The 18,936-nt window shown below is 42.7% G+C and overlaps 1 protein-coding gene across 1 annotated transcript in view; it reads right to left on the bottom strand.

The window, feature by feature from the left end:
* LOC135715410 (inactivation-no-after-potential D protein-like) overlaps positions 1 to 13,594 on the bottom strand; it is a 126,358-nt gene extending 112,764 nt beyond the window's left edge. Inside the window, exon 1 of the mRNA XM_065238692.1 lies at positions 13,407 to 13,594. Coding sequence (XP_065094764.1) covers positions 13,407 to 13,487 — 81 coding nt within the window. The 5' untranslated portion in view covers positions 13,488 to 13,594. The remainder of the gene's footprint in view (positions 1 to 13,406) is intronic.
* Positions 13,595 to 18,936: the final 5,342 nt, after the last annotated feature.

Below are 18,936 nucleotides of genomic sequence, written 5' to 3'. Positions count from 1 at the left end.
TACTACTACTACTACTACTACTACTACTACTACTACTACTACTACTACTACTACTACTACTACTACTACTACTACTACTACTACTACTACTACTACTACTACTACTACTACTACTAAACTACGTTCACTCCAATCGCGAACATTCTCCCCCGGGCAAAGAGATACTTGGTGGACAACAGATTGGGTTGATTCAAAAGGTAAAGGGGCCAACTTCGAGATTGGGCGGCGGAAAATACCATGAGAGGTTTGGACATCTGCAACCCTAACAATTGAATCTGATCCGGCGTAGATCACCCATAGATGGTTGAAGCAACCTCGGATTGTTAGTGTTGGGAAGACTACAGACTACTGAGTCCACGCAAAGGTTCACCTGATTCAAGCCGACGAATTTCGTCTGAAAACTCAACTCTTTGAACATACTTAACAATCACATTCAACGACTCTTTCAAATCTCGCACAGTCAGATATTCCGAAGTGATACGTTCCGGCTTTGGAGACCTTGTATTCACAACAAATCTTCTGACGTATCCAATCACTCGCTGAAGCTTTCGGAATGAACTAAAGGCACTCATACCTGGAAGGGTTTCAGGGACAAGAACTGCATTAGACACGGTTACTGGTTTCAATTCCGGTAATTTATCATCGGAAAGCGGATTAGGCTCATCAATCTGATAGCTATGACTACGCAGAAACGGAGGTCCGTTCCACCAAAGTTCATTCGAAGCAAAGAGTTGGGAGGGTTGACCACGACTAGCCACATCAGCTGGGTTTTCGGACGACTTGATGTAATTCCAATTAGCATCAACAGAATGATTAACAATTTCTGCAACTCGGTTGCGAGCAAAGACATCAAGTTTAGATAGGGGCTTTTTTAGCCATGCAAGAACGATCTGACTATCCGATCAATAATGAATTGAGTGGAAGTTCATCTTGATTGCCGGAAGAACCTTCATGGCCAATCTGATTAGCAACAATGCGGCACACAGTTCGGATCGGGAAATCGTTAATTTCTTTTATTGGAATAACCTTTGACTTACTACAGACAAGAGAGACTTTGACCCCATCCTGGGTTATGGTTCGGATATAAAGACATGCTCCATATGCATAGGCAGATGCGTCGGCAAAGCCATGAATTTCAACATAAACAGCATCAGAGGCACACATATACCTGGGAATTCTGATTTGGTGAATGTGATTTAGAGAATCACGAAATATGGTCCAATTTTGTAACAACTGGCCATCTAGAACATCATCCCAATTCAGCTTACTCATCCAGATTTGCTGCATTATCACCTTAGCAACTATTATGACAGGTGACACAAGACCAAGGGAATCAAATAGTTTAGAGATCTGCGAAAGAACATTCCGTTTCGTAGGAGAAGAGTTGGAAAGACTTGGAAGTTCCACGTGGAATCGATAGACATCCTCAGTTGGATCCCAAAGAAGTCCAAGTGTCTTGATGGCCTGGTTAATGTTCGCATCTTCAAAAGACAGGAACCTTTCCCTGTCTTCTTCTGGAACCGACTCCAAAATCGCTGGGTTATTCGCACACCACTTATGAATGGGAAATCCCTCTTTACGGAGAAGCTCCGTGAGCTCGAGAAGACATTGGATGGCTCCTTCTATGTATTTAGACCCAGACAGGACATCATCAAAATAAAAATCTTCAAGAACGATCTTAGCTGCGAGTGAAAATTGATCACCATCATCAATAGCAAGCTGCTGAAGAGCCCCTGTGGCTTAGAATGGCGCAGAAGATGTACCATAAGTTACTGTCGTTAATGCCAAGACTTGCAAGGGATCATTTGGATTTTCTCTCCAGAAAATTCGAAGCAAAGTAGTGTGGATTCTGGAAAGTGCTATCTGCCGGTACATTTTACTAACGTCAGCAGAGAAGGCATATCGATGCTTTCGAAAACGCAGGTTGATCGAGAAGATATCATCTTGGACCACCGGTCCAATCATCAAGACATCATTGAGGGAAGGTCCATTACCCTTCGACGAAGCATCAAACACAACTAGTTGAAGAGCTCGTAGGCTTCAACACCGCATGGTTAGGGACATAATACTTCAAAAGATTTGGAGGATCTTGAGACTCATCAACCTGAACACAGTGCCCGAGGGATTTGTATTCATTGATGAACTCTACATATTGTTTTTTCAACTCAGGGTTTTTCTGGAACCGTTGTTCCAGAATGAAGAATCGACGAAGAGCAATCGAACGATTGTCTTCCACCTGATGAACAGAATCTTTCAGGGGCAATTGAACAATGTAACGACCATCCTGGTCGCGATGGGTTGTGGAGCAGAAAATTTCTTCGCACAACTGTTCTTCATTAGTGAGAGGGTTACATGAATCCACGGATTCAAACGACCAAACTTTTCCATAGAATCAGCAAGACTTTGCAGACCTACAGAGTAACAATGCTGTGAAACATGAGGCTCATCGATAGAACCAGCAACAACCCATCCAAGCCGAGTTTCTTGGAGGATTGGAAGTTCATCCGTAATTTTGAATTGACCTGGCAGCAATAATTTGAAAAACAACTGAATTCCAATCAGCAAGTCAATTTCACCAGGATTATGAAATTCCGGATCTGCAAGTGGAAGATTGAGATTGATTGCTTATATCAAATGGAACAGATGGCATTAAGCCAGTAGCTTTGTCAGCAACAAGACACTTAAGTTTCGCAGCATAGTTAGAATTACAAGAACATATCTCAATTCAAACCATCTCAGATAGCGTTGAACGCTGACCATTTGCTCCGACTACCTCAACATTAGTGGAGAAACGGGGTAGATTTAAAGACTTAACCAGACTACGAAAAGTAAGGTGAGCCTGGGAACCACAATCCATAAATGCTCGACAGTATTTCAGATTTCCATCCGAATCCTTAATCTGAACCCTAGCGGCCATCAACAAACTATTACTCAGACGTGGGGGTTGCTTTAGTGAACACGAGACTGCACTATTGGACTGGGATTCCTTGTGAACAGATGGGTATTGCACATTTGGAACATTCGATTTCAAGACGGACTGCGAAAGATTAGGAAAAGGTTGAAACTTTGAAGTTGACTGTGAAACCTCAGAAACAGACTGGGATTAAGCGTTTGAGACATTGGATTTCGAGGTGGACTGGAAAACCGGTTTATCACTATGCAGAAGGGTATGGTGTCTACCCTTGCATTTAGAACACGTATATGACGATGTACACGAACTACTTAAATGACCCACTTTCAAACAATTAAAACAAGCTTTGATCTCTCTTACCTTGGCGTGGCGTTGCATGAAGGGCTTTGCTCGGAAGATCTCGCACTTAAAGTTCGGGTGGGCTCCGGTTCCACACATGTCACAGGACTCCTTTCCGGTTACAGCAAAAGCTTTGGTAGAGATGGTCTTCACTTGATTCTTGCTTGGTACAGATGGCTTCATAACAGGCGGCTTCGCGATCGCATCCTCGCACCGCTCCAGGATTGAGCAGCGCTTCTTCAGGAACTCCATCGTGTCCTTGTAGGCGGGAATTTGCTTGTGGAAAACGGTTGATTCCCATTCCATCCGGGTTTTGGCATCCAAAGCTGTTGCCACGAGGTGGACAACGAAACGCTCCGACATACCGTTCATCACTTCATCCATGAGCTTCAGTCCATCGATGTGTCGGGATACTTCGTCGACTAATTCCCGAAGATCCTTGGCACTGTTCGGTTCATTTTCTTCAAGCTAAGCAGCCCCTGGATGTGTGTGTCCACGATAAGCAACTTGTTTTCAAAACGTTCTTCCAGCAGCTCCCACGCTCCGACATAATTATTCTCGTTCAAGGTGCAGACGTCGATGATTCCAGCGGCATTATCAATCAGCACTTTATCTAGGTAGTAAAGTTTGATGGTGTCGGAATCGGTGGATGTTATCATGACGTCGGAAAACATGGCCTTAAAACGTGGCCAGTTCTCGGGTTTCCCATCGAAGGAGGGAATGGGAGCCTTTAGTGGTTGCTGCTGTACGATGAATCGAGGAATCCCTTCTCGCTGGGACAATGGCATCGGACGAGGTTACGGTTCGGTCATCGACTGAATTAATGTTTCGACCAACATGCAATCTTCGTTGTATTGGTCTTCAAATGTGATGTACGTTTCATCCTGGTCCACTAGTTTTTCGGCGGGAGTCAAAGCTACGATTTGCCGATGGTAATCACAATACTCCTGGTAGTGCGTTTCCAAATTGCGTGTGAAGACCTTGAGCTGCACCCAACTTAATTGTCTTGCTCCAGCTCCAGACGCTTCTTCGATGGCCTTCCGGATCCTCGTCACTTTGGCCTTTGCTTGTCCACGCAGGTGAACAGCAATCTTCACTTCAGCCATTTTCTCCTTCTCGTTCTTCCCAGGTGTGTGTTGAAATGGCATCAAGCACAGCGATCACATGCACAACGGAAGGCAGGAACGAACAGGAACGAACACGTTCCACCACTTGCGCACGACGTAAGACGCTCGCGTACGTTTTGTTTTGCACACGCGACGACGAACAGGTTCGATTTCACTCTCGACTGTACTTTCGAAGAAACTTTCGATTTCCCTCTTAGCCAAACCACAAGAAAATTCTAAAACAAAACTCTGCGAGCTTTTCGTGAGGTAGTAGCAGGCAGGCGAAAGGCAGGAACTTTTCGACAATCGTCAGATTGTCGACACGCTGTTGCGGTTGCAACAGAAACGGATGGGATCACACGGATCCGGTTCAGCAGGACCAAAATTGTCCGGCCACGGACACTGGAGATGGTGTGGCAATCCTCGGCTCGAAGGATTCCAGCTGATTTAGCCAATTCCCCCTGTGGGAATGCCAACAGGAACACACAGAAAAGCTCGACTGAAAATTACACTTAACTCATAGCCCTGAAAAGGACTGTTTTGACTTCGGCTTGTTCAAGAAGGAAAAAACTATGGTTTATAATTTCAACGGCGCTATAATTCGGTGTTTTCTTTACAAGGTTTGTGGACTGTATCATCGCGACGCGCTAAATGCGTTGCCTTAAATATGTTTGGCTGTCTTCATTTTTCCTACCTTTCCCCTTTCATGCACAAACCGATCAGTGCTCGCTGCGCACTCGTTGGTTTGCAGTCGGTCGGTCGGTGCTGCTGCTTGCATGCTCGTGCCAAGCCAGCGGCAGCGTAAGGAAATGATAAAAGCTTGTTTGTAGGGTCTTGACACAAATTACACATTGTGTTAGTGTTGGGAACCGTTTACCCGCGATCGCCTCGGGGTTAGTAGAGATAAAACTACTACTACTACTACTACTACTACTACTACTACTACTACTACTACTACTACTACTACTACTACTACTACTACTACTACTACTACTACTACTACTACTACTACTACTACTACTACTACTACTACTACTACTACTACTACTACTACTACTACTACTACTACTACTACTACACTACGTTCGCTCCAATCGCGAACAACATTAAAAGTTTTCATTATAAAAAAATGATAGTACCTTTTCAATTATTGGTCTATAATATATTGAATTGGTTCCACTTTTTGATAGATCTAAATTCTATCCGCCAGACTATAAATATACCGACTTTAGTTATGACCTGCCAGTCAAAGTACACCGGTGGAGGTGGAACTTGAGGTTAATGTCGTTTTCGTTTTTGCGGTGTAGCACTGGTGTAGTGTAAGCAGGAATAAGCGCGAGTCTTTGACAGATCAACATTATTTGTTTGTAAACAAATGTGCATCGTTTGGTGAGTCAAAACGTTTTGTTCCCTGATCCTTTTTGTCTAAGTTATATTTCAAAGAGGGTCCATTTTATTTTTTTTTCTCCCTTTTATTATCACGACTATATTGTGTTTTCGGCATTGAAATTCATTATATGATCATTTTATTATTAGGCAAAAACCAAATATAATTTTTTTTTTGTTATATTATCAAAGATTGGTGCCTGAAATTGTGTTCTAATCAAAAAACTCCTCGAATATTTCCATATATCATGAGTTCTTCTAACGTGGCTTTCACGATTGAACCATATCGTCGTGGTGCTTCCTTCAGCGATTGGTTCACTCGGCTGACATATTTTTTCGGGGTAAATAAAGTGAAAGATGAGGACAAGATGGCTTACTTCATCACGTTAAGTGGGCCAGACATGTTTGAAGAGATCAAGCTACTTTATCCCGCGGGTAATTTTGAGGAGGCGAATTTTAATGACTTGATTTCCAAGCTCAAAAGTTGTCTTGACAAAATAGACCCAGATTTGGTCCAGCGCTATAAATTTAGCGGTGCAAAACACAGATGAGGAGACATCCATTAAGTACGTCACGGTTTTAGGGGGGGTGGGGTTGTTATAAACCGTGACGAAATGTGACGAATGGGGGTGGGGGGGGGGCTCAAGACTGCGTGACGTCACTCAATAAACATTCATTGCAAAATAAAATCCTTTTTGTTCGTATTTTTTAACATTATTTACCTATCCTGTCTGCTACAGCAGGAACCGAGGTGAAGCGTTAAGTATAAGCGCTAAAAGGCACAAAATACATAACACAGTTTATGAGCATACACCGCTCAGTTGATGTGAACACCCCTTGTCACATTTGTTTATGAATGACAAGTGTCAGTTAATTTATCCATTCATCAAAACAGTGTGATGGCCAGGGTGCTTCATACGAGTTAAAGTGTTTAAAGAACATTAAGTTAACGAAACCTGTTGCAAAATGAACAAAAACTAATTATTTAGTGCGTTGTACACAGCGTTCGTCAAAGCCTATCCGGAAAAGAAAAAAATCCATATGCCAGGCTGATGCAGTCAGCTACTGGAATCAAACGAAGGATAAAGAATCAGGAGGCAAACAAGAAGAGCAGGTAAAGTCCAGAATTCGTGAATTGGAGGCACTAGCTTTAGGCCGCCAAGGAAAACTGCTACAGTTCTGGAGCAAAGCTGCTATCAAACCACCGAAAAGTGCTGTTGATCATCCGGAACCACCCGTGTGTGAGAAAAAACCCCTCGAGATCCCACCCTAGTACATCCGGTTGTCTGAAGCGTCCCGGTCCTGTGCAGGAACAAATCAGAAATGAGTTGAACGATGTGACGGCACAGGTTCTACGTCTTAAGGAGCGAAACTCAGCGGGCCTAATGACAAACGACGAATTTGATGAACTCAGGGAGCTTACTAATAAAAAAAGTGAAGCTAGAGAAAGACTTGAAAACAAAAATAAGTGAAAAGCAAAGGCAGCAGAAGAGGAGGGATTTGGTGAAGAGTTCAAATGAAAAGTTAATAGAAGCAATGCCAGAATCAGGTATCTTTAATGCTGAATATGTGTCATGATATGCATTTTTACTTTTCATATAATTACCAGCGAACTTTCTCACTGCCAGAACAACAATCGGTCGCCCACGCCTGGAGGAACAACAACCGGAGCTGTTGAAGTCGAGCTGTGATATAGCTTTACACGGATCAGCAGCTCAAGAAAAGCGGCGATATGACAGTGTTCGAAGTGTCAAAACATTGGAAGAGCTAAGAGCGGTTTTACACGAGAGAGGGTTTTATCTCAGCAGATCAGCAATGTATCTCCGTTTGCTTCCTCGTCGAGTCAACAGGGATGAAGGAAAACGTCACATCAAGACAGTACCGGTGAAGCTGCTCCGTGCCAGTAATACCAAGCATAATGACCACCAGGATGGGCGATTTTGTACCGCAACTATCACCTCTCTAGAGCAGGTTGCTTCATTACTCGGACCGGATGAAATAACTTTTCTCAGCCAAGATGATAAAGCTAGGGTCGTAATCGGACTTACAGCAGCCAACAACCAAGCACCTATGCTTATGAACGTTGAATACAAAGTGACTCTACCGGATCATGATTGGGTTGTGGCTAACGTCATAAGCTTATCCCGTCTGTTACAGCAGGCATCGAGGTGAAGCGTAATGGATTGGGAAAAGCAGAAGCTGTGGACTACACAGGTCCCACTTACATCGGAATCCGATCGGGAAAACACGCATCATCCACTGCTTACTCGCATGCTGTTGATTTCAAACGTTTGTTGGAATTGGAACAATTCGATTCGGTTATGAAGCTGAATGGATTCGTTAAACCGATCGTAATGATCACTGTAGACGGCGGTCCGGACGAAAATCCCCGATATCGAAAAGTCATTCAAGTTGCGGTTCACCACTTTTTAGAGCATAATTTGAATGCAATCTTCATTGCCACGAATGCCTGTGTTCAATCGCGTGGAAAGGAGAATGGCTCCTCTCAGCAAAGAACTTGCTGGCTTGATCATTCCGCACGATCATTTCGGATCGCACTTGGACTCTCAACTTCGCACAACGGACGAGCAACTTGAATGGAAAAATTTTAAGTATGCAGATGAAATATATATTCCATTGACGGGTTTCCTACGGTGGCTGAGTACGTTGATCCGGAATTTTCTGAAGTGGACCCAGCAGCACTCGAAAGCTGAGATCAAAATTTGTTCGATATCCACGTAAGAACCAGCCAGTACTGTCTGCAAATTATCGAATGTGATGATAGGTAATAGAATCATTTTGATAATATCACTTTATCATTCAACTGATGCGTTCCTAACATTTTGTTTTCAGAAATGATGCTCACCACTGAGAAGCACTCTGGCCAAAGTACTTCCTAATAGGTTTTTGCCTCCACCAATTTCGCTCACGCAATCATCCGATGGACTAAGAGGTGCTACGAGGGACGAACCGCAACACTTCCCTTCAGTCTTCGTCCTGAATTCAGTAGACATCAGTAAAATACTGCCGAAGACTGACTGGTTTTAAGATTGTTCCTTACAATCTTTATTGTCCGTCGATTAAGAACTCTTTGAAGGATAGAGTTTGTGCCACTTGCAGTCTCTATTTTGCATCTCTGGTTATGTTGAAGGATCACAAGAAGGTACACAAAATGACAACAACTATAAAAAAGGTTCGTCCGACACGAATTGCCGCAAGACGTCAAAAGGAACGGCTGGTGCTTGCAGATGAAACTGGTGATTTCGAGTGGCTTGATGAAATCGACATTGATTTGAAAGAAGTGCCGTTTGACAACTACGAAGATGCTGAAGCACCAAGTCATCCGATCATACACGGATAGAAATCTCCTTATACCTTTTGGCAAATTTCTATTGCTGATTATTCATTAAATGTATAAGTCAACTAATAAGCAGACGCCTTGCAAAAAGTTAATGAAGATCATGTGTCAAATGAAATGTATAAGCAAGCGGTCACACATACCTTTTATGCATTCTTATAGAACCTATGTAGTTTGTCTTATGGAATGTAAAAGGTTGATGTTTTGGCAAAAATGTATAAGTGAAACACATGAATAAAATAATTGATTTTCGTTTCGTGTAGCAATCGAAGAGCATTTGCAGAATCCTTGGATCGAGGATTAGAGCAATCAATATTTTTAAAATGTTTCTTAAAAGTGATGCAAATCATTGATTCTGAATTAATATTAATGTTCAATAAAATAAATCAGATTAATCCACCAGTGAATGGCGCAAGCCTTTTCGTGTATTCAATGTTTTCTTAAATCTAGTTCGTAATTTTGTCTTTTTTAATTATCTACAATTGCCGGTTTAAAAGAAAATTAAATAGCGGTCTATGGTACGCAGATGCAAACAACATGGTTATGCTATGCAGATATTATTGATTTCCCGGTACCTTACATAAAATATTAGTTTTAAAGTAATATTAAACCAAGTGTAAACCAAGTGTATGAAAATGCATTTTTTTTTTCAATAAAGGGTGGGGAGGGTTTCCTCAGCGTGACGTATTTTTCCAGGGGGGGGGTTGAGATCTCGCGACGAAATGTGACAATTTTGCTCAAAATTTGCGTGACGTACTTAATGGATGCACCCTGAGACTATGGAAGATTTTGTTTTATCTCTCAAGCTTCAAGCTGAATTTTGCGACTTTAACAATTTAAAGGAAGTGTCCATTTTGGACCGCATTATAGCGGGAATGAGGGACAAAGGCCTAAGACAAAAGCTATTAAGTGAGGAAAAACTGACTTTGAAAAATGCTGAGAAATTGATAGCCACGTGGGAGGTTGCTAGAGCAAATGCCGGAACAGCAGACGGTCATAAGGATGAAGGACTGATAGGAGCCATTGGTAAAGGCTATGCACAAAGGAAATTTAGAAAGGACTTACGATTGGGCGCGTCACGAGGCAGGCAACAACAGGAAACCGGTAAAAAACCGTCTAGGGTACACGCCTTACCAAACGACACCACAAAGGAGTGACAGAAGAAACACAACAACGGGGTCTGGTGAATTCCGATATGGACAAAAATGTAGACAGGAACAGCGGCTGGATTATTCAGAGATGATATGCCATTTCTGCGGGATGAAGGGTCATATAAAGAAGAAGTGTTTTAAACTGAAAAACCTTCACAGAGACGCAGTGAATCTCGTGGATTCCTATAGACCAGGACCTTCAGCGGATAGGCACATCACGGAGGTGCTCGAGCGGATGCGCACAAACGAGTCGGAGGAAGAGGATAGTGACTCAGGTGATTTGCAATGTATGTTGGTTTCGTCCATTAACAAAATAAGCAATCCTAGTTTAGTGCAAGTAAATGTGTGACCTTGAAATGGAAGTAGATTGTGGTTCTTCCGTTTCCGTTATTAGTAGAAAGAGATATCTAACTAATTTTGACAATCCTATGAGGAGATATGGGAAACAGCTTATTGTTTTAAATGGTGCTAAGTTGAAAATTATGGGCGAAGCAACAGTTTTGGTAAAATTTAATGGAAAGAAGGAGCCAACGCCTTTGCTGGTACTCGAATGTGAAAATGATTTTTTTCCATTATTAGGTCGAACTTGGCTAGACGTTTTTTATCCCAGTTGGAGGAATTTCTTCACTGAATCATTGGTAATCAATCATTTGAATCTGGAATCTGGGGGAAGTACTGTAACAAATTTAAGAGAGCGTTTCGGTAATGTATTTGAAAAGGATTTTTGTAGATCAATTAATGGTTTAAAGCAGAATTGGTGCTGAGAGATGAGACTCCCATATTTAAAAAAGCGTATGATGTTCCATATAGGTTGAGGGACAGAGTTGGTGAATATTTAGACAAATTAGAAAAAGAAAGAGTCATTACACCTATAGATACCAGCGAATGGGCATCACCTATCATTATTGTGATGAAGAAAAATAATGATATACGGCTGGTTATTGATTGAAGAGTATCAATTAACAAGTCAATCGTACCCAACACCTATCCTTTACCAACAGCACAGGACATTTTTGCCAATTTAGCGGGATGCAATTTTTTTTTTGCTCGCTCGATTTGGAAGGTACTTATACGCAACTAGAACTAACGGAAAGGTCCAAGAGTTTTGTGGTGATCAATACTACGAAGGGTTTGTCACCTACAATAGACTGCCACAAGGCGCTTCTTCCAGTGCGTCTATTTTTCAGCAGGTAATGGATAAAGTGTTGGAAGGGATTGCATATAGATGATGTTTTAATTGCTGGAAAAACGAGGGAAGAATGCAAGAACAAGCTCCTTTTAGTTTTAGAGAGATTAGCCATTGCTAACATAGAGGTACATTTAAAAAAATGCAATTTTTTTGTTACGGAGCTCACATATCTGGGGCACATTGTAAGTGAGAAAGGATTGATGCCTTGTCCTGACAAAATCTCTACTATTGAAAAAGCGAGTGCTCCGACAAATGAATCTGAATTGAAATCTTTTCTAGGTTTAATTAATTATTATCATAAGTTCATCCCTCAATTATCATCTAAATTATATCATTTATACAATTTACTGAAGAATAATGTCAAGTGTATCTGGGATGACAATTGCCAAAGGGCTTTTGAGGAAAGTAAAACCTCATTGATAAGGGCAAACCTTTTGGAATTTTTTGACCGAAAGAAACCAGTAGTGGTTGTTACAGATGCTTCAAGTTATGGTCTAGGAGGATTAATAGCTCATGTAGTGGATGAAGTTGAGAAACCAATGAGCTTCACGTCCTTTTCATTGAATCAGACACAAAGAAAATAACCCATTTTACATTTGGAAGCGTAAGCTTTAGTATGCACTATAAAAAAAAAAAAACATAAGTACCTTGATGGACAACCTTTTACTGTTTACACGGATCATAAGCCATTGTTAGGAATGTTTAGGAAGGTGGGTAAAAACTCGATATATGTTACCAGACTTCAATGTATTATTTTGGACTTGACAATATATGACTTCAATATATATATATCATTTATAGGCCGTCAAACAAGTTAGGAAACGCCGACTTTTGTTCAAGATTCCCATTACAGCAGGGTGTTCCTAAAGAATTGGATGTAGACGTTGAAAGAAAAAGGAAGCAGCTGGGAACAATGGAGGAGGAACCAAGAAGGTCAAAGAGGGCTAGAAAAGAAAAAAAAGCTCGAAGATTATTACTACGACTAAGGAATTGTATAAATTGAATCTTGAAATGTTTGACAATGGTCAATTTTTTTTATATAGAATTTGTTAACTTTCGAAAGGGGAAGAATTGTTGTATACGTGCACATTTCACGAGATACGAAACGTCAATTGACGAAACTATGATTATAAACCTTAAACTGGCAGCACGACCAGCTGCATAAAAACACATTGAATACATAGAGCTGAGCTCAGTTTACTCTGGAAGTACAACGAAAACGGTGACTTTTATTTCGGTTCCGCAGTCCGCCTAACTTGCCCTTTGCTTCGTTTGGACGTACATAAAAACCTTTGCATGGGTCCCATCTCATTGCTCGATTCCGGGTAATGAGATGGCGGACTCACTTGCTAAGGTGGGCGCTATGCAAGGCGATATTTACGATCGACAAATCGCCTTCAATTAATTTTCTTCATTTATCGTCAACATTCGCTCGCCAGCTGGCAGAATAAATGGAGTGAAGGGAGTTTGGGACGATGGCTATATTTTTTTAATTTTTTTTGGTTATAATTTTAAAATTATACAGCTGATAACAAGTTGAATTGAAATAAGTTTATGTTTTAGAAATAGTGAAATCTCTTCCTCCCTCTCCTTATCCATAAAATTGTAAATCTCCTCTAACCTCGAGACGACCGCGAGTATTCGGTTCAATCCCTGTAACTCTAGATTTAAGATTAGGATTGAGTATGTATAACGAAAATGATAACTTGGCTCTGTAAAGTTTATTCGATTGAGCCTGTACAAATAAATCAATTCATAAAAAAAGAACATCTCGGCAGCGCCGACTGGGATTGAACCAAGGCCTGCTGGGGTGAGAGGTAATTATGCTTACCACTACACCACTGGCGCTGCTAACGCTGTGTAAATTTTTACTTATACATTAGGAAGATTAAATAATTTTTTTATTGACTATAATTTGCTACATCTATTGGTTTTATCGGAGAGTTGGCTTCTTACATTTACATACCTCTAGAATTTCATCTCCAATCGCGAATGGAACAGCGGATGCAGAACCTTTGGGATTAATTCCAGCAATAAAACATGCCATCTTAGTCCTATCTCGATGACCAGCTAGTGATATACCCAAGGCACTACCACTACTTCGTTCAACAGAATAATGAAGCACTTGTCCAAGTGCCCCATAACGTTTCTTGATTTTCTCTAAAAACAAAGGAACAATAATGTTGGAATGTAATATCTGCCTAATAGACGAATTGTATAATGTAAGTTTTAACAGAAAATTATATAAAAACACGTATTAATAGCATACAGATTATGACTATCCACTTTACCCGGATTAACTTCTAATACCAGCCCTCTAGAATAAACTTCTAAAAGAAGATTCAAAGGAAAAAGAAGCTTCATAAGAAGATTCTACATGAAGCTTCTTTTGGAAGCTCATTCTAGACGCTTGCACGTCGCTCCAATCATCTGACTAAAAAACACGAGCAGGACAGTAAATCTGAGTAGCTGCAGTAAAGGAGCATTTTTCTTAGGTTTAAGCAGCGTTTCATCGTTATAATATTCCGTTTCAATAACTGCCCTTTCTTGGGTATTTCACAATTTTGGCAGAAAGTGTCCATTTACTGTAACTTAACTTAACTGTAGAGCATCCAGTTGATTTTTTTTTTTTTAGTTTTGCTGTACTACCCATAAAAGCATAATTGTCCCATCTTTGCTTGATTTCATATTCATATGGGACAGTTATGCTTTTATGGGCAGATTACAGTCACCTCAGTATTATCATTCTCTGCTTGATCGTCAAGCAGTATAGTTCGGCTCTTGCTCGCTCTGACGAGTTGTTCGAAAAAGTTCGTGGTGAAGTGTTCGCGCTCTCTCTCTTTCGCGGTGTTTTTTGTGTGTGTGCGTGCCCCGATATGGGGAAGCATCGCTCGCGAAGCCCGGTGAAGGACAAGAACCCCGGTGAAGGAAGTTCGGGTGTACCTACATCCAACAGGTTTGCTGTTCTCCCCATGGATGGGAATATCCAACCAGCTGTGACGGAAAAACGCAGCAAGAAGAGGAAGAAGAATCGGGGCCAGTCCGATGGCACAATTGGTCGTGAGGATGCCTCTGCGACAAACGAAGATTTCGGTGACGCTGCCGAAATAGAAAATGCTGCTGAAAGGTGCACGGCAAGAGTGAAGCTACCTCCGCTGGTAGTGAAAAATGCCCATCTTAACGAGCTCATCGCGGATCTGGCGTCGCTGGGCGTCAAAGCCGAATTCAAGTTGGGCAGAGTCGGCACCAAGGTGGTGCTCCGTACGAAAACGGAGTATGACTTGGTCATCGCCCACCTGAGGACTTCCAAGGTGGAATTCTTCACCCATGACATTCCCGGTGAGAAACCATTCAAGGTCGTCATCAGGGGTCTACCGAACTTTGACCCGAAGTTGATCGAAGCGGAAATCAAGAACCGCTACAAGCTGGCCCCAACTGCCGTCTTCCGGATGACAAGGAGGGACGAGAACGTCAATAAATATCCGGATTGCCTTTTCCTGGTGCATTTCCAGAAGGGAACGGTGACGCTTAATGCGTTGAAGGCTATTCGCTCCATCAATTCCATCATTGTCCGATGGGAGCCATACCGTGGCGGCCGTCACGACGTCACCCAGTGTCAGCGTTGCCTGAATTTCGGGCACGGCACCCGAAACTGCTATATCAAGCCGCACTGTGGCAAATGCGCCCAAAATCATGTCTCCTCCGAGTGCGTTGTCGACGAGTCGGACACGTGCAAATGCGCCAACTGTGGTGGAGCTCATCAAGGGTCCGACAAACAGTGCCCCAAACGCGAGGATTTCAAGCGCATCCGAAAGCAGGCGTCCACAAGAAGTCAACCAGGACGGAAGAAGGAAAACATTCCGGCCTTCAGGGTGGAGTACTTCCCGCCTCTTCGTGATACGCAACACGGTCAAGCAAATCCACGGGTGCAATCCGGCCCCCGTCAAGAAACGTCTGGTGCCTCAGCTGGACAAAGCTCTCCATCCCCCCCTGGATTCTGGAGACAACCACCAGCACAAAACGCCAATCCTGATCTCTTTTCTGCGGATGAGCTGATGAAGATTTTCGTCGACATGACCGGTGCTCTTCGTCAGTGCCGCAGCAAGCCCGAACAGATCCAAGTGCTCGGTAAGTTTATTATTCAGTATGGTGTCTAAACCGATAACTGTCGTCACATGGAACGCATGCTCTGTAAGAGCAAAAAGACTCGAGCTTGCTGACTTTCTCCGCAAGCAAAGTATCGACGTGGGCCTCCTAACAGAGACCCACCTTAAATCTGGTGACAGTTTTTGGCTACCTGATCACCACATTATCCGGCTTGATCGTATCGACTCCAGGGGGGGTGGTGTTGCGATCATCATCAAGAAAGGAATAAAGTTCTACACGCTGCCGCATATCCGCACTTCTATCATCGAGGCCCTTAGTGTGGAGGTGGAATCATCAACCGGAAACGTCCGGTTCATCGCCGTATACTGCCCTCGTCAGTGTGCTGCCAGCAACGGACTAAGGATGAAATTCAAGAACGACCTCACCGCTATCACTCGCACGAGCTCACGATTCGTCATTGGGGGCGATCTAAATGCCCGCCACGAAGCATGGCGGAACTATCAGCGGAATCAGAATGGACGTCTGCTCTTCGACCACTCGCATCATGGGCTGTATACAGTGCAATTTCCGGATGAACCGACATTCATCTCTCCGGCGGGAAACCCTTCCACGCTGGACTTCTTCCTGACGAACTTCGGGCTATCCAAGCCGGTGGCAATTAACGACTTAAGCTCCGATCACCAACCGGTGGTGGCTGAGGTCGGCATCAACATAGCTCCTGCTCCAATCCTACGAAAAGACTACCACCACGTAAACTGGGTCCAGTTTGGACGTGTGGTAGACCTGAACATCAACGAAAATCCGCCGCTTGACACCGTAGAGGACATCGACCGGGCTCTGGAAGGACTCCACCAGGCCATATCCGTGGCTGACGAGACATGCGTTCGACAAGTTCCTGTGAGGGGTAAGTTTGTTGCTATTGATTCCCACACCCAGTTACTGATTCGCTTGAGAAATGTGCGTAGACGCCAGTTTCAGAGGACTGGAGATCTGAGCAAAAAACATGAAATGGCCGATCTGAACAGGCAGATTGCTTCCAGAATGGACTCACTCCGAAATGAAAGTTTCGGGCGTGTTGTCCAGAATCTGGATGACCGCTCTCGTCCATTCTGGAAGGTAGCCAAGGTGCTGAAAACTCATCCCAAACCCATTCCTCCTCTCAGAGTCGGAAATGATGACAATCGGCTCATTACCCCACAAGAGAAAGCAAATGCGATTGGCAATCATATTGCTGCATCGCATTTGCTTGGCTCAACTATCCAAAGTCCGCTCGAAAATCAGGTGACGCAATGCGTACAAAACTTGGATGCCTCCGCTTGTGTCGTCCCTCCGGCAGAAAATATTACAGTGGAGCAGATTTGCTCAGCGCTGAAAAACACCAAGAACATGAAGGCTCCCGGGTTTGACGGTATATTCAACTTGGTATTGAAGAAGCTGAGCACGAAAGTGTACTCGCTTTTGACTGCTATCTTCAACAGATGCTTGGAACTGCACTACTTTCCAAGTATCTGGAAGATAGCAAAAATCATACCAATCCGCAAACCCGGTAAAGATCCATCACTACCTTCCAGCTATAGACCAATCAGCCTCCTTTCAGCGCTGAGCAAATTGTTCGAGAAACTAATTCTCAATCGTTTGCTCAAGTTTGTCGAGGAGAACAACATTCTCCTACCTGAACAGTTTGGGTTTAGGAAAGGGCATTCCACAAATCACCAGCTAGTTCGGGTGATGAATAACATTCGAAGTAACAAAGCTGTATCCAAGTCCACAGCCGTGGCATTGCTAGACGTTGAAAAGGCGTTTGACAATGTTTGGCATGACGGACTTGTGTACAAGCTTTGTAACTTCAACTTTCCACCACATCTTGTAAAAATCACCCGTAACTACCTCCAGCAAAGGTCGTTTAAGGTATCGTTGAATGGTTGCAATTCAAACACCTTTTCCATCCCAGCAGGTGTTCCGCAAGGCAGCCTGTTGGGCCCTTTGCTATACAGCATCTACACTTCCGACATTCCTCCCTTGGGCAACGGTTGCGTGTTCTTCCTGTTCGCAGATGATACCGCTATAACGGTCAAGGGAAGGAGGCCTCGTGAAATAACAAACAAACTTCAACGATGCCTTAACGCCTTTGCTGATTATGCCAACACGTGGAAAATCAAAATCAATGCCTCCAAAACCCAATCAATAATGTTCCTCCATCGACAATCTCCCAAACTAAAACCGGCTCCCTCTTGTACTGTAATAATGGATGGCACAAGGGTTGAGTGGTCCACCGAAGTAACATATCTTGGTATGTTATTTGACGAAAAGCTCCTTTTCCGCTCGCACATAGATAGGGCAGTAGTTAAGTGTTCCAATCTAGTTAGGTGCTTGTATCCACTTATTTGCCGCAGATCTCGTCTCTCTAGGCTGAACAAACTGGCTGTCTACAAACAAATCATTGCGCCTGCGATCTTCTACGCAGCTCCGGTGTGGGAATCATGTGCACAAACTCACAGGAACAAAATACAGGTAGCGCAGAACAGGGTATTGAGGATGATCCTAGATCGTCCTTTCGATACCCGCATTTCCGACCTCCATCAAGAGGCTAACATCCCGAAAGTAGATTTTCAAATTAACGAAACTAGGAACAAATTTGTACAGAAATGCAATACATCAGAACATGCTTTGATAAGCAATTTGTATATAGTAGGTTAGGTGTATATAGTAGTTGTAGATTAGTTGTAGCTGTAAATAGTAGTTTTAAGTAGTCTCCTTTTTCCAATTCAAAACAAACCAATCCCACTAAGGTGGTCATACTTTAACAGGCCTGATAGGACTAGGAAAAGTAAATAATAATTAAAAATTTCAAAATAACTAAAGTTGAAAAGACGCATCTGTGTCACTTGAAAATTCATACACGTAAACCAAACAAATACAAGAAATATAGATCATTCAAAGTCAAAAAAAAAGTCACCTCAGTATTATGGGCCAATTCTATTTTATTAACACGCAGAACTGACTGACCCATAATAGTTACTAGCTGGTCCAATATACTGGGGTGACTGTATCCAATAGCGATAATAGAAATCATTACTTGACTTCGACCAGTGAATATTAACATATGAAAGTACATAACAGTGGTTGCGTTATAATTATAACGCATCGGATGGCAGTCAAATGAATTATAATTAGTGTAGCATCCTTGCTATTCCATACCATTTGCATTCGGACGGTTTGAAGTCGACAATAAACTTTCCTTCAAATTCCTCAATGTGCTGAGCAGATGTGTATGTTTCTCTAGAACATACAATCGCCAGCTCAGACAACTTTTAGGTTTGCTTCGTGTGCGACCTTCATTGCATGCGGGTGGTAAACATTATTATTCGTCACCATTTATGCACGACCTT

This window comes from Ochlerotatus camptorhynchus, unplaced genomic scaffold (assembly GCF_037179485.1).
Source record: "Ochlerotatus camptorhynchus isolate MF236.1 unplaced genomic scaffold, CSIRO-AGI_Acam_v1.1 ptg000892l, whole genome shotgun sequence".
In the NCBI taxonomy this organism is placed as follows: Eukaryota; Metazoa; Arthropoda; class Insecta; order Diptera; family Culicidae; genus Ochlerotatus; species Ochlerotatus camptorhynchus.
This window is presented reverse-complemented; position numbering and strand designations above follow the sequence as displayed.